At 44.9% G+C, this 14,405-nt stretch overlaps 1 protein-coding gene across 4 annotated transcripts in view; it reads left to right on the top strand.

The window, feature by feature from the left end:
- GRIK4 (glutamate ionotropic receptor kainate type subunit 4) overlaps positions 1 to 14,405 on the top strand; it is a 468,306-nt gene that overhangs the window by 391,971 nt on the left and 61,930 nt on the right. For 3 of the 4 annotated variants that reach the window (XM_082200945.1, XM_082200946.1, XM_082200948.1), the window contains exons 11-12: positions 6,940 to 7,047; positions 8,231 to 8,434. In XM_082200945.1, coding sequence (XP_082057071.1) covers positions 6,940 to 7,047; positions 8,231 to 8,434 — 312 coding nt within the window. The remainder of the gene's footprint in view (positions 1 to 6,939; positions 7,048 to 8,230; positions 8,435 to 14,405) is intronic. The other variant, XM_082200947.1, reaches the window with a different exon arrangement.

Genomic DNA, 14,405 nt, shown 5'->3' with positions numbered 1-14,405 from the left:
CAATATAAAAACACAAAATACATATTCAAAATAAAAACAAAAACAACCCAATAACGCCCCCAAACACATTTTAAAGGGGCACTGGATGTCAAAAAGCCATATAATACAAACTAGCAAGTTCAGGTGTAAACAGTACTTAAAATGTTTTTTTTTAAAAAAAGCAAGGAACAGTGAGCTGAAGGGTTTTGCCAAAGCCAGACCGGAGGATGTGACAACCCACTACAAAAATTATGTCCAATGGAGGCTTCAATTGTGTTGGCGATGCTTCAGTACTGTGCAGAAAAGCACCTGTAAATTCTGTAGGAGTTAAAGAGCCTCTCTTCCCCACCCTTGAGTCAAAACTTCACAGCAATCTTAATTTATGGACCACAGCACTGCTGATTATCCCTCCTTTTTCTCCTTTGGAGTGAGCCCTGGGAGAAATTTCAATGTTGTTATTATTTTAAAGTAGATGTAATTAGGAACTATTTGGCTAAACCCATTCCAGCCTGCCACAAGAGAAACTGGTGTCTGCTTCCCAGGAGCCAAATTATCTGGCTGCTGTGGTACAAAACACCACTTCTGCCTTCTCCAGAGGTGGTCAGACCCCGTTTTGCCCCCAACGGGTTATCTCTCTGGCTCTCCCTAAGTTGCCTGGGTTTCCTGCTCATCAGCTTTGATAGAAAATTCAGTGAACCTTGAAGCTGATGCAGATTTCAGCCAGCAAGCAAATTAGCAGCGCTTAAGGCTTTTCATCTTCCTCCACTGTGCTGTTGGCCAAAGCAGCCCACACCATTAAGTGATTTAATATTTAATATATTAAGATAGTAAGTCCCAACACAATTTTTATTTAGTCCAAACTAGTTGAGCATATTTAGGAGTAAATTGTCCAGCCACACGAGAAAGGCCCTCTGTCTGCAGCAAGGTGCATCTGGGAATTGAACAGGGCCAAGTTTGTAAGTTCCTTTTCTGAACCCTGGTGCAGGAAATGTATATGTAGGTGGATTGAGGCTTGCTGCCATCTTTCTGCAGCCACATAAATATTAGTATTTTTGCATATAACTCTAATCCCTTCTCTTTGGACCAACAATAAGGCACTTGCTTGGTTGCCTTGCTGTCTCTTGTGCCAAAATATCTTCTTTCTCCCCCATCCCCATTAGCAATGACAAAGATATTCAGAAGTGAATGATAATTGCTTTTTTCCCCTTTGGGGAAGGAGAAGGAGCCATCATGATAAATGCGTCATGAGCACAAAGCAAATTTACCTTCATTTCAAGCAAAATAGCTGCCCTGTTTTGAGTCACCCCATCCATGCATATTCAAGGCTGCCAGTTCACAGCGCTGCTTCCAGGCTCAGAAGATCGAAGATGGTGCTTTGGTGTCTAGAGGGCATGGAGGACTTAGCATGTCATCTCTCCTTGGTATCAACCCTAGCTGGGAGAAGTGGGTGCATGGAGCCCTTCTTGCTATCAAATCATTACTCAGGATGGTGTGTGGAGGGCTGTGCTGGGAGGCAGCTTGGAGCTTTGATGGGGGGAAAGAGCTGTCATCAGAACCTTACAGGGCTCTACTTACCAAAGGCTATGGATGGCTTATGTGCTTTCTTCCCCAGCTACCTGCCTGACAAAAACTCTGCTCAAAATGCTAGTTGCCTTGAGACTACAGAAGTGAGAGAAGCGGCATTTTGCTCTGCCAGAAGCCATAGGAACAAGGGCTGTTGGGGTGTCTTTTCAGAAGACAATGAGAGTCCTTCTGGGTCAGACCAACAGTCTATCTGGTTCCTAATCTTGCTTCCCATGGTGGCTAACCAGATGCCCCTGGGAAGGCAATGAACAGTGCATGAAGCCAACAGCCCTCTTCTGTTGTGGCTCCCCAGCTGCTGCTATGCAGTGACACACCACCTCTGAATGTGGAGGGTGCATAATAACCACCATTATTAGATAGGCATTGATTGCATCATTCTGTTACTATAATAATCTAGTACGTATTTTGGAAAGTTTTGCTCGCTGTGCATTTGGACACCTCTGAAGATATTGTAACCAAATTTGGCATTGTGGTTCCCAAGATCATGTTTTCATCTGTGTTTGGATATAATGGGGCACCATTTTGAATCAAGATGGCAGACTGAACCTGTCAAAATTTCGGGAATTTTAACCCCTGATTTCGAAACTGCACTGATTTTTTCGGTTCTTAGAATTCTTGAGCAACATCAGTCACATAGGAGAACATTTGATGGAAAGGGCGTGCACATTTTCCAGATTCATGAAATGAATGAATTGCAATCTTAAGGTCAGCATCTAAGAAGATAATAGCCCTGCTGGATCAGACCAATCTAGTCCAGGATCCTGTTCTCTGCCTTTCAATTTGGCAGACATAGGCTTCCATGGGACAGTAGGATGTTGTGGGCTCCCCAGATCCCACTGGGGAACATTGCCAGGATTTTGCCGCATAAATCCTGTCTTTCCCCTGCCTGAACCTCCTCGCTGCCCATGGAGGGCGGCAAGGAGCGACCACCATTGACTCCTGATGTAGCTGGAAACTTCCCTCCTTTTCTCTCTTCTCAGGGCCAAGATAGAGATGACAGTTGGAAATCCATGATAGGATCTCCTGCTGTCTTTGCAAAAGTTTAGTGGCAGCTGTAGGTCAGCTCCAAATCCAGCCAGTGCTGCAACATGGAGAAAGGACGGTTTAACCCTTACATGCACAACACACACATACTTTTCCTGATGAAAATCCTGTGAAACTGCTATTTGCCCTTTAGGGCAAAACATTCAGGTACTCATTTTGCTTTATGGAGTAAGCAGTAGCTTTAAGGGAGGGGGAGCAATTACAACTGCATGGGGGGAATTATTAACGTTCCCCTCTCCTTCTCCAGCACTGTGTTCTAAGGCCTCAGCTCCAGCTTGAGAGAAGGGAGCCAGCTGCCACACAACCAGGCCTCTGGCAGGACCTACAGGAACAACCTGTGCCATGGTGGCTCTAACTGCCTGGCAACTCCCTCCAGATTGCCCGGCAGCCAGGCTGGTAGAGATACCAACCAGCAAGTGAGCTTCCCTAGAGCAGGATCCTTGCCCTATGCAGCACCAAACTCTGATCTGCTGTAACCAACAAAATTGTGGCCAGGTTTAACCCACATTTGTCTCATTGTGTTAGTTGCTCCTGAACAACACACCTTTGTCGTCCACGGTGCACGTTCTGATTATGATTACTGTTAAAACCTGTTGGGCCTCATTGCTCCTTTAACAGCTAACTCTCCTTAAGAATACAGAAAATTAGCCAGGCGAGATAAACATTTGTTGGAAAACAGTCGGGAACGTCAAGCGGTGTCTCCTCTTTTACAGCGTGTAAGCTTTTTATCCCCTGCAGCTCTCTCTACCGATTGATGGAGCAGCCCCAAACTTTTCAGTATGGGCGGGGGGAAGAGCTTTTCATGTAGTGACCGTAATATGCAACCTGCTCCATATCCCAACCATCTGAGAGAGCCAATGTGGTGTGTTCTTGTTCTCTGTTGTATCCCACTTCAGGCACAGAGGACTGTGGGAGCCAATTAGTGCCATTACCATGCCATCAAGAGAGTCATCTCCAAGTCTGTGTAAGCACAGTGTGGGGCAGAATAACCTTGACACATTGATGTACTTAGCCTTGGCACCATCACACAGGCAAGGGTCACATCCACTCCCGCGTCAGAGGCAGCGCTGACAGTGGCCAATTAGTTTCCGCATGCCAGCAGGAAAGGAAGAAATTACCGACCTAGAGAGTTGTCAGAATTAAAGTTTATCTGATACTAAATAGCTGCTCTGGGAGGAATGGAGGATGTGCTATGGAGAGCGTCGGCAATCACTATCAAGGAGAAGAGTTGGTGGAGCATAGTGGTTAGGAGCATGGGCTCTGAGCTGGGATGTCCCCTGGGCAAATGTTCACTTAGCTGGGTGGCCAGGCTGCTCATTATTAGCCCCTCATTATATTTAAAAATGCCCAAGAAGTCTTGCAATGAACCACATTAATAACATCAATTAGAAGAATTGCTTAAAAAGAACAGTCAATAAAACATCTGGATAAAACAGCAGAGAAAGAAGCCCATGAGGCCAAAAACAAGAAACCATCTAAAGACTCACATAGGAATACAGGGCACTGCCTTCTACTGAGTTCAGACCATTGGTCCATCTAGTTCAGTACTGGCAGCACTGTCTGGCAGCAGCTCATCAGGGTTTCAGGCAGGGAAAATTCCCAGCTCTACTTGGAGATGCAAAGTAGATGGTCTACCACTGACCTGCAGCCATTCACCATGTCTGTTCATTAAACACCTAGGCAAGTATTATTATTATTATTATTATTATTATTATTATTATTATTATTATTATTATTATTTTAAAAAGGGGGGTGTTAAGACTTTATCTGAAAATGTTGCTCCCATGTAGCCAATACCAATCTAGTTATACCAGACCACACTTCTATTACATGCTCACTTAAACCAGTTTAAATTCCACTTAAACTGATTATTGCATTAAACTGAAGTGGGATTTCAAGCAGCTAAAGAGCATTTGTGTCAGGAGATTTGCACCAGCCAATCCAAGCCGGTATTCAGTTGGTGCAGGACAAGTTTCTAGTTTTGAAGAGATGCCAGGACCACTTGCGGTCTGTTCTTTAATTGCTCCAACGGTTGTGTCCCAGGGGCAAGTCCTTTCTCCATCTGCCAGGGAATGCAAGCCCTCGCCATCCCACAAGGGGGTGATGAGGCTTTGATGAGTTAGCATACTTTCAGAGGAGTGCTAAACGACAAGTTATCAAGAGGATGGAGCAGCTCTGCTCTGAAGAAAGCTAGCAGTATTTGGGACTTTTTAGTTTAGAGAAAAAGCGAGCCGGGGTGACATGATAGATGTTTATAAAATTATGTATTGCATGGAGAAAGTGATAAAGGAAAGTCCTTCTTCACACGGTGCATAGAGTTAAACTGTGGAACTTGCTCCCACAGCAGGCAGGGGTGGCCACCAACTTGGGTGGCTTTAAAAGAGAGTGAGACCAATTCATGGAGGAGAAGGCTAGGGATGGCTACTAGCCATAATGGCTATCCTCTGCCTCTACATTCAGAGGCAGTAAACCTTCCAAAACCAGTTAGTGGAAACCACAGGAGGGCAGGGTGTTCTTGTGCTGAAATCCTCCTTGAGGGTTTCCTACAGACATAGAATCATAGAACTGGAAGGAACCACAAGGGCCATCTAGACCAACTGCCTGCACTGCAGGAATCTTCTGGCCAACGTGGGGCTCAAACCCATGACCCTGATATTAAGAGTCTCGCATTCTACCAACATCTGGTAGGCCACTGTGTGACTGGACTAGATGGGCCATTGGCCTGATTCAGCAGGATCTTAGGTTCTTAGGCGATGACACTGGAAGTGAGCCAAGGGCTCAGCTTTTCCCACATCATAAATACTGGTAATAAGAGGACATGATAATATCCCCCCAAAAATAATAATAATGGTGTCTCTGTTTTGACCTGGTTTGGGAACTGTCAGGTGCTGGTAGCCAAAGGACAAAAAAATGCTGCTTCAGATCTTGAGGTTGGAGACCTTAGCAAGCTTGCGCACACACACACACACACACACACACACACACACACACCACACACAATTGGCAGTCTTTGTAAGATGATGGGTTAACAGCATTTCTCTGGGTGGGTGGGGGAACAAGGATCCAGAGTCCTCTCCATCAACTCTTACAAAAACCTGTGCAGTGGTTTGGATGCCCAGCATCTGAGCATTAAGGCATGGATTTTTGAGCACCACTAAAACATGGACGGGACATAAACAACTCATTTTACCAGTATCTGTGTGCATTGTGTCAGAAGCATAAATGCATCGAGATAATTGGAGGTCAGTTTCCAAGACACAAGAAGTGTCAAAAAAAAAAAGACCTGTGGGCAATGGACGTTCTAACCTCCACTTCACGTGCTTCCAGTTTCTTGGAAGACCTTAGATATGAGATATACAGGGGCAAAGATTTAATAAAGTTATCATACCTCCCAACCAAAACTTGCAGAAGAGCTGAGCTGCATTTTGCCTTGCTCTAGCAAATTAAGCCCTTCAGCAGTTTACCTGGATTGACTGTAGTACTTACTTAGGGACCTGCCAAAAAGTTGGGTCAGCGGGAAGACAAGATCAGCATTCACAGTAGGAGAAAAATCCATCTTGAAAGTGAGTGACTCCCATCCAGACTGGAGAAGCTGGGAGCTCAGGACCCCAAATATCTCCTTGACCTTGTGATATTTCTGCTGCACAAAGGGGAGAGCTAGACTTCCAGTGTGTCAGGGAGGATTTATGGCCCCATTCCATTGCCGCTAGAGAGTGTAAATTAGTTTTAATAAGAATAGCATGGAAGCTTAGATGGAGCAGATTATACTCCTTGTTGGATAGTTGGGTTGATTAGCTTGAACGGTGTCATTTGGAAAGGGTTAATTAATCTTGAGGCAGCAACAATAGAGGATGAGAGATCAGGGTCATTAGTGGCTAAGAGCACCATAGAGAATGTGCTTTTGCTCCAAAGCATTTCGTTTTGGTGCAACAGAGCAGTGGAGGGGATAAATATATATTTGTTTTCATGTTCAGATAATCTGCTACAGTGGCTCTCAATGAAGGAACTAATAGTGTCAACCTCTAGTCTGTGGGGACTTTTGCCCTGAAGTCGCCTGCCTCCCAGACACTATGCAGCATCCTGCTCATAAAGAGTTTTTAAGCATCACTTCCTCCTACTGTGGACCCCTTGGAATCAGGCACATGACAAGACTAGCTCACCCCCTCCCCAGATCCTCATTGGGTTTGCCAAAGCCAAAGGGCACTTCATTTCTCTCTCTCTCTTTCTCTCTCTGACATGATTTTGGTGTGGCCCAATTGTTGTCAGTCAGTGCAGCCACATGGCAGCGATTCCCACTGTCAGTGTCAATGACTCTGCTGTTCTTTCCTACAGATCGGTCACTGGCATGTTACCAAAGGCCTTACCATGGATAACCAGATCTTCTCTTCTAATGTGTCAGAGAGCCTCTTCAACACCACGCTCATTGTCACCACCATCCTGGTAAGCGTGGAGGGTCTTGGTGACCTCCTTTTCTGCTCTGGCATCTCAGGGGCAACCTCCAGATACAAACCTTCCATTCCACATGCCCATCCATTCCATGAAAAGAGTCGCACGCTGAGTCCCTGAAGAAACAGATGGTCAAACCACCAACTGCAGCACCAGAAATCATTTATGACATCTCAATTAAACTCACATTGGTACACATCACATGGAAACTATATTTGATGAGTTCAGAAGTGGCTGGGAAGAGGGTTAGAATGAGAGCATGCATCACAATTTTAAACTCCTCTCTCCACATGCCAGTTTGCTTATAGACCTAGCTGGGCTATGGAGAGGGTAGGTCACCTCTTCTGTCTATGTAAAACTTCTTGTGGTGGTTAAGATGGGTACAGTTTCAGTCACCTAGGCTTATATTTGCAGGTGCTCATTTTCATAACTCCTTGCATTGCTCATCTTCCACCATGGCCAAATACTTTCTGGTTTTCTTAAGCTATTCTTCATCTCCTGGAATACTTGAAGTCTCCATCTGTGGTCTATATTTTGTCCATATTCTTCTCAGCCCCAGACTGAGAGAGACTTTGTGCTCTAACTGAATATTTTCCAGTTGAAAGACTCCAGGGATGGCTATGCCAACTTGATTCCCTCCAGATGTTTTGGGCTTTAGCTCCCATCAGTTCCAACCAGGATGGTCAATGGACAGGGATAATGGGAGTTCTCATCTAAAACATCTGGAGGGAACCTGGTTGAAGAAGACTACTGTCTTCCCAGTAGACTGTACTCAGGGAACTGGCAGCCCACAGGCCACATCTGGCTTCCACCCTATACTTGCCAAGGTAATCAACTGGTGGATGGAGTGGGACAAAGCTTCCCTTACTAATCCATTTTCTGATATGGATGCCACTTAAACAGAATGAAATAGTTTTCAGTCCACCAATCATGAGGGACTGGAGGGGGGTGTGGAATCTCCCAGTTTGGATCTAGTTTGCCATTGCTGCATCCCAGATGAGCTTGAAAGGAAGAGGAGAGAGTCTGGAGAATCTTTTCCCAGAGACTGTTTCCTTCCTGGTGATTCCCAGGGGAGTCCATCACATCACCTGCCCCTGCTTTCCGATTTGTGCTAAATCTAGTGCTGTTGCGACTCCATGACTAAGATGGGAATGACAGCTGCCCAGTTTCGATGCAGGAAAACCCTTACTTAATGCTCAAGGGAAACCACCAAGAGCTGGAAGGGAACGACCAATACGAAGGCTTCTGCATGGACATGCTGGCAGAACTGGCCGCGATCCTGCACTTCAACTACAAGATCCAGCTGGTTGGTGACGGAGTGTACGGCGTCCCCGAGGCTAATGGAAGCTGGACTGGCATGGTGGGGGAGTTGATTGCTCGGGTGAGTTGGTTAACGCTAATGAATGAGAGCTTATTTGCATGTGTAGCAGAATTGCATGGAATGACCTTCAGGGCTGCGAATGCAGAGATTGTTCATGTTGAAAGCTTTTCCCCAAAAGAAATCTTCCTTGCAGGTCGAAAAGTGTCAGGAACAAGGACTCTAGATGAGCCTCTCTTGCCAAGCATTCTAGTTACCTTTGTGTATTGAGATATTTTTGGTGAGAAATCAGTCAGATGTGAAATCTCCCATCTGCAACATAAAAACGGGTACTTGCGTTTATGCTTGCTGTTTATTACTAATTTTATGGTATCCTTTATATGTTTTATTGGTGTGTTTTGTTTTGTTTCGTTTCGTTTCGTTTCGTTTGATGCTTTGGGCATTTTCCCTGACAGGAAGCCAGGACAGATGTGTATCATAATAACAACAAAAATAATTATCATAATACATGGCATGACATTGTTTCAGTTCTGAGAGAGTAACTCAACTGGCAGTGATGGCCCCCAACTTGGATAGCTTTAGAAGAGGATTGGACAAATTCATGGAGGACAAGGCTATGAATAGCTACTATGCTCTATATCCATTGACAGAAGCATCATGCTTCTGAATACGAGTTGCTGGGAATCTCAGAATGGCATCCTTCATAAACTTCAACTCTCAGAATTCCTGGGGGGAAGCTGTTCCTGTTAAATGATATCAGAGTGCTTTAAATATACATGGTGTGAAGGTAGCCTTAATGTGTACATCACACTCCAGCTCTTAGATGTGAGAGGCCAAAACTTGGCTGAACAAAATGAATTATACACATTCTGTGAAGTCTCTGCACAAAATAGGTCCAGCCAAGCTGAGTAAGAAAGAGTAGGTTGAAAAGCATTCGAAACCAAGTTGGTTTCCTCCCTAATGTACAGAAGTACTTGTTATTCTAGTACTGCCTCCTGCCTTTCTTTATTAAACATCAGAAAGTCTAAGTCAATTGAGGTAACATGCCCACACCACCCTTTGTATCCTCTGTCCGTACAAGCAAGAGGCATGATCAAAGTTCAAGAATGCATGCCAACCAGGCAAACACACTCAGAGCTAGGGATATAATCTGGGAGTGTTCCAGGGGCCAGAAAAGAGAGCCCTGGAGGGTCGCATTCAGCTCTTGGGCCTGAGATTCTCAGCTCCTGAGATAGACTTTTGGTCTGATCCAACCAGGCTCTTTTTATCTTCTGATGGTACTGAGTTGGTGTAACATCTTAAAGGGATCCTCACCCAGTAGAAGCCCTTTCTCATGAAAAGCTATAAAGAAACCAGCTGGCCCGCCAGCTTTCTATTGCTGCCAAGCGACGCTGGAGTGTTTGCTGATGCCTTGGGCTGTCAGTGTAGATTTTTATATAGATAAACAGGTTTGCAGCTATTCTTCAAGGAAGCGAGAGGGAACAGTCATAAAAGAAAGTGTGATGTCTTCAAACAAAAGGGGGGAAGGAAGAAATGGCAATGCTCTGAACAAGTGGTAGCCATGGATTTTTTGTAGCGATAAGTGCTTTCACCATGCCTTTTCCTGGAAACAAATTATTTAGCCATTGTTTGTTATTGTGAGGATCAGGAGAAGGCGTGTGAAAAGGTGAAGCATGAGCTGAAAAAAATGAGGAGTGGATAAAAGTCAAACGATCCATTGTGATTGTTTTGGATACATTCCTGCAATCCTCAAAATCACTCCAAGAATTGGATTTGTGTTTGTCAGTTATGGGGATCTGGTGTTCAATGGGCAAGAACACAAGAACTGCTAAAGATGATCAAGGGACCATTTAGTGCTTAAATGGCACCTGACCATTGACACCTGGCCAAATGACACCTCAGAGGTTCTAACAGTTGCAGGGGAACAAACAGTGTTGGAGGGGCTGTGGTGAGCTTTGATCTGTGTTGGCACCGAAACAAGATATTTAAATACAGGGAGTTAATTTTCCAGGAAGTGAAAAAAGGTTATTAAGCTGGATCTGACATTGTTTCCAGCACTGCCACTGTTAAATATTTGGGAAGGGGGAGATAAGGGGGATCATCCTGTTGACTGCTGCCAGGATGGAAATTGCAAAACACTGAAAAATAGCTTGTACATTCCAGTGCCTGATTCAAAGTAAGTCAAACAATAGAAGCAATCCTGTTTGACTTTAGTTCTCAGATTCATGCATTAGAGAGAAGATCTGCAAATAGTTCAGTCAAAGGACTGAGGAAGAAATTATCCACAAAAAGAAAACATTACAAAGTAGGATTGTAGGTTCATTTCAATGCAGTGTATATTGTTATGTAATTGTTTTTTTTCCCTGTTGCAAAGTTTCTGAATTCAAAAATGTGGCCCTCTCTGGAACAGTCCTCAATCTTGGTTCCATTATACTACATACACACTGTTCAACTGGCAATCAAATGCACTCATGTCCCAATTCAGAGGACTATCATTGCTCTTAAGAATTGGACATGATGGCTGGGGCATATAACCATGGCTGAGAGACTGGCATTCAGGCAACAGCACTAGACTCCAATGCTGTATGGATGGAACATATCCATTGTAAATATAGACAACTGTATCTCTCATGCTGAATATGTCAGGGACATTCCTCAGATACCTCACACCTGGGAACCAGAATACCATGCCCAAGAGTTTAGTGTTTTGGGGATTCCTGAGTTCAAATCTCTGATATGGACATTTTATTTATTTATTCCCCCCTACAACTTGTGGGGTATAGTCTTCCACTTGTGGGTTCGTTGGTCCACCTTGTGTTTAATTGTTGACTTTGTTATTCTTGGGGGGTGGGGAGGATTTAAAAGGTCAGCCAAGCAGTCAGTCAGAAGCCTCTCAAAGCTCACATGCAGACCTGGTGGTAGCAATTTTCTTAACTGTGTCTCTGCATCTCATATTCACAGGTATAATGACTCTGTATAAGGAAGTTCCATTTACTTATCCTGGTTAATAGCCAATGCTTATCTTCCAAGAATGCATTTACTTAGGACATTTTTATACCACTGAATTATTTGCATTCCTAATGTCTCTCACACCCCTTTTATATATATATAAATCTAAGCCATCACCAGATCATAGAAAAACATAGCAAAATACATATATTAATTATGGGCTGTAGGAAGAATAGCTTCCTCTGGTCTCATCTGAACGTCCTGATGAACCATTTTGTTGGTTGTTTCTTGTGACATCGGGGGGGGGGGACTTTGGGGACTCACAGAAGGGGCAAAGTATATTTCTGGTGGGGGAGTTGTGTCCTACATATTAAACTCTCTGAAAGAAAAATGGCAGTATATGTTAAAGACAGGAGTCCAGCAATGGAGGTAGGCAAGTTGGGGGGGGGTTGCTCATTGTTTGGGGGGCACTTCTCCCCCATCTCTGGTGCCACTCATGTTTGGCCACATGATAAATGACTGAATGTGATAAGGAACCTTCTGTTGAGCAACTCATGCGTGGCTCATCCAATTCTCTTTCTGGCGAACTGTCACAACATTGAGATGAAACCCCAAATATGGATGTCGTGATCTTATTTTCTTCTTCCCTGAAAGAGAAATTCCAAGTGAACAAAAATTGAGGTGAAAACAATTTGATGTGGGGCTGCCACAGTGCAGGGTTAATTACATACACACTTCATAAGGTTTTTATGAGGGTAAGGACATGAAAAAGAGAGGCAGTGAATCATATGTCCTGCTAATTAGAATGGAATAAAAGACTTCAAGTGGCGAACACTGAGCTAGTCTTGAAAGTCTAGTGGGGGGGGGAGGGAATATTCCTCTCTTTCGTTCTGGTTGGGCAGCAAAATAAACTTCTGTGGCAAAAGAGATCCTTGCTTAGAAAATGTCTATTCAGTTTCCCCTCATTTTGGGAGGAGGGAACATTCCTCAGATTAATGCCAATAAAAATAATTGCAGCAAAAAAGATGTAACTAAAAATCAATGTGAGTATCTAGGGCAACGGATGTGCCATCTCCCATCTTCAATCAGGAATCGACAGACACGCTGCAGGCCACCTGACTCAAGCTCATTTGTGGGCCACAGTCTGAGGACCTCCAGGCTAGAAAAATTGCACAGAGGAGCCTGAGAAGGGAGAAGACAAGGTGCAAAGCAGGGCAAGGCTCAATATTGTTCCCCGCAGCCAAGAGTCCCAGTATTAGCTTGGGATGAAGGCAAGGTGCCGCTCAGACACAAGGTTGCCCAGAGGAAATCCTACATTCCAGAGAGGTGTAAATGCTTCTGAGCTGCCAACATCAAATTTGCAGGTGTTTTATTTGGGGGATAGCTTAATCTCTTGTCACTTCAGGCATACGTTCCTTGCCCTTTCCCCTTGGCTTAAGTTGTACCATCAGTCAACAAATGTAGCAGTATTTAAAATCTGCACAAAGCCAAAGAAGCACACATTTGAGCAGACAGGATAGTGATGGGTGGACTTGCCCAGCACTTGTCCAGCACTGCTCCAGAAAAGCAGCGTACTGTAAATAATAGATGCTTCCTCTGGTATTTATGGCATTGTCCACAGCTTTGATCCCTGCATTCACCAGAGCACCTTAGGAATACCAGAAGTTGCCTGACAGTGAGCCCAGATTCTTGCTCCATCTGGTGCAGTATTTTCTACCCTGACTGGCAGCAGCTGACCAGGGTTTTTTTTGGGGGGGGGGATCCTTCCCCGGCTGTGCCCAGAGATGTCAGGGGTGGAACCTGGGACCTTCTGCAGACAAACCACACTCAGCCACTCTGCTATGGTCCTTCCCTCTGCCCCATCTTGCCTTGATATGTAGCATGATGGAGGAAGGGGTAAGTAAGAAGGTGCTGCAGCAAACACCATGATATCACACTGTGGCCAGAGTAGATCCACTTTGGATTGGGTGAGACCCCAGGGTCCAGGAGTGAAAGGGAGGCTATCACTTTCATGGCCTGCTTGTGCAGTTCCCAGAGAGACCTGGCTGACCTTTATCAGAATGGGTAACTTAGGCCACATTCACAGCATAACTTAAAGCACTCTGGCGCAGCTTTAAACAGTCATAAAGGTAAAGGGACCCCTGACCATTAGGTCCAATTGTGACCAACTCTGGGGTTGCGGCGCTCATCTCTCTTTATTGGCTGAGGGAGCCAGCGTACAGCTTCTGGGTCATGTGGCCAGCATGACTAAGCTGCTTCTGGCGAACCAGAGCAGTGCACGGAAACACCATTTACCTTCCCGCCAGAGCGGTACCTATTTATCTACTTGCACTTTGATGTGCTTTCGAACTGCTAGGTTGGCAGGAGCAGGGACCGAGCAACAGGAGCTCACCCCGTCGCGGGGATTCGAACCGCTGATCTTCTGATCGGCAAGTCCTAGGGTCTGTGCTTTAACCCACAGTGCCACCCGCGTCCCTTAAACAGTCATGCCCCCCCCAAAAGAATTCTGGGATCTGTAGTTTGTGAAGGGTGCTGAGAGTTGCTAGGAGACCCATATTCCCCTCACAATGCTACAGTTCTCTGTGAAGAGGGTTTGGTTATTAAACCACCCTGAGAACTGCAATTTTGGGAGGGGAGTATGGGATCTCCAAACGAAACTAAAACTCCCAGAATCCTTTGAGGGAATCCATGACACTTTAAAGTGGTGTCATAGTGCTTCAACTTATCATGTAAATGTTGCTTAAGTGGACCTATTCAGCAGTGCTCTACTTATATTTTCAGGAAAGGCTAGCCAAACCTTAATCGTCTGTGGGTTTCAGCTTTCAGGGATGACGAGGCTAACCTGAGAAAAACGTGTTTCAGTTTAATGGGAGCTTGCTCATTTTTACTTTTATTTCCATTAACCTTACACTCTCCTCCTCTCGCTCTTTTCCCCAAAAGTGAAACGCATCCTCTCACCAGCCAGTGCATGTCCAGGGCGGTGTGACAGCGCACCCTTTTATTCTGATACATTTGTATTTTCACCCTTTGCCAGCGAGCTCCCAGCTGTGCTCAGAGATGTCTCTTTTGCACGTCATCTCAGGAG

The sequence above is a fragment of the Podarcis vaucheri genome, assembly GCF_965113315.1.
Source record: "Podarcis vaucheri genome assembly, chromosome: 15".
Classification (NCBI taxonomy): domain Eukaryota; kingdom Metazoa; phylum Chordata; class Lepidosauria; order Squamata; family Lacertidae; genus Podarcis; species Podarcis vaucheri.
This window is presented reverse-complemented; position numbering and strand designations above follow the sequence as displayed.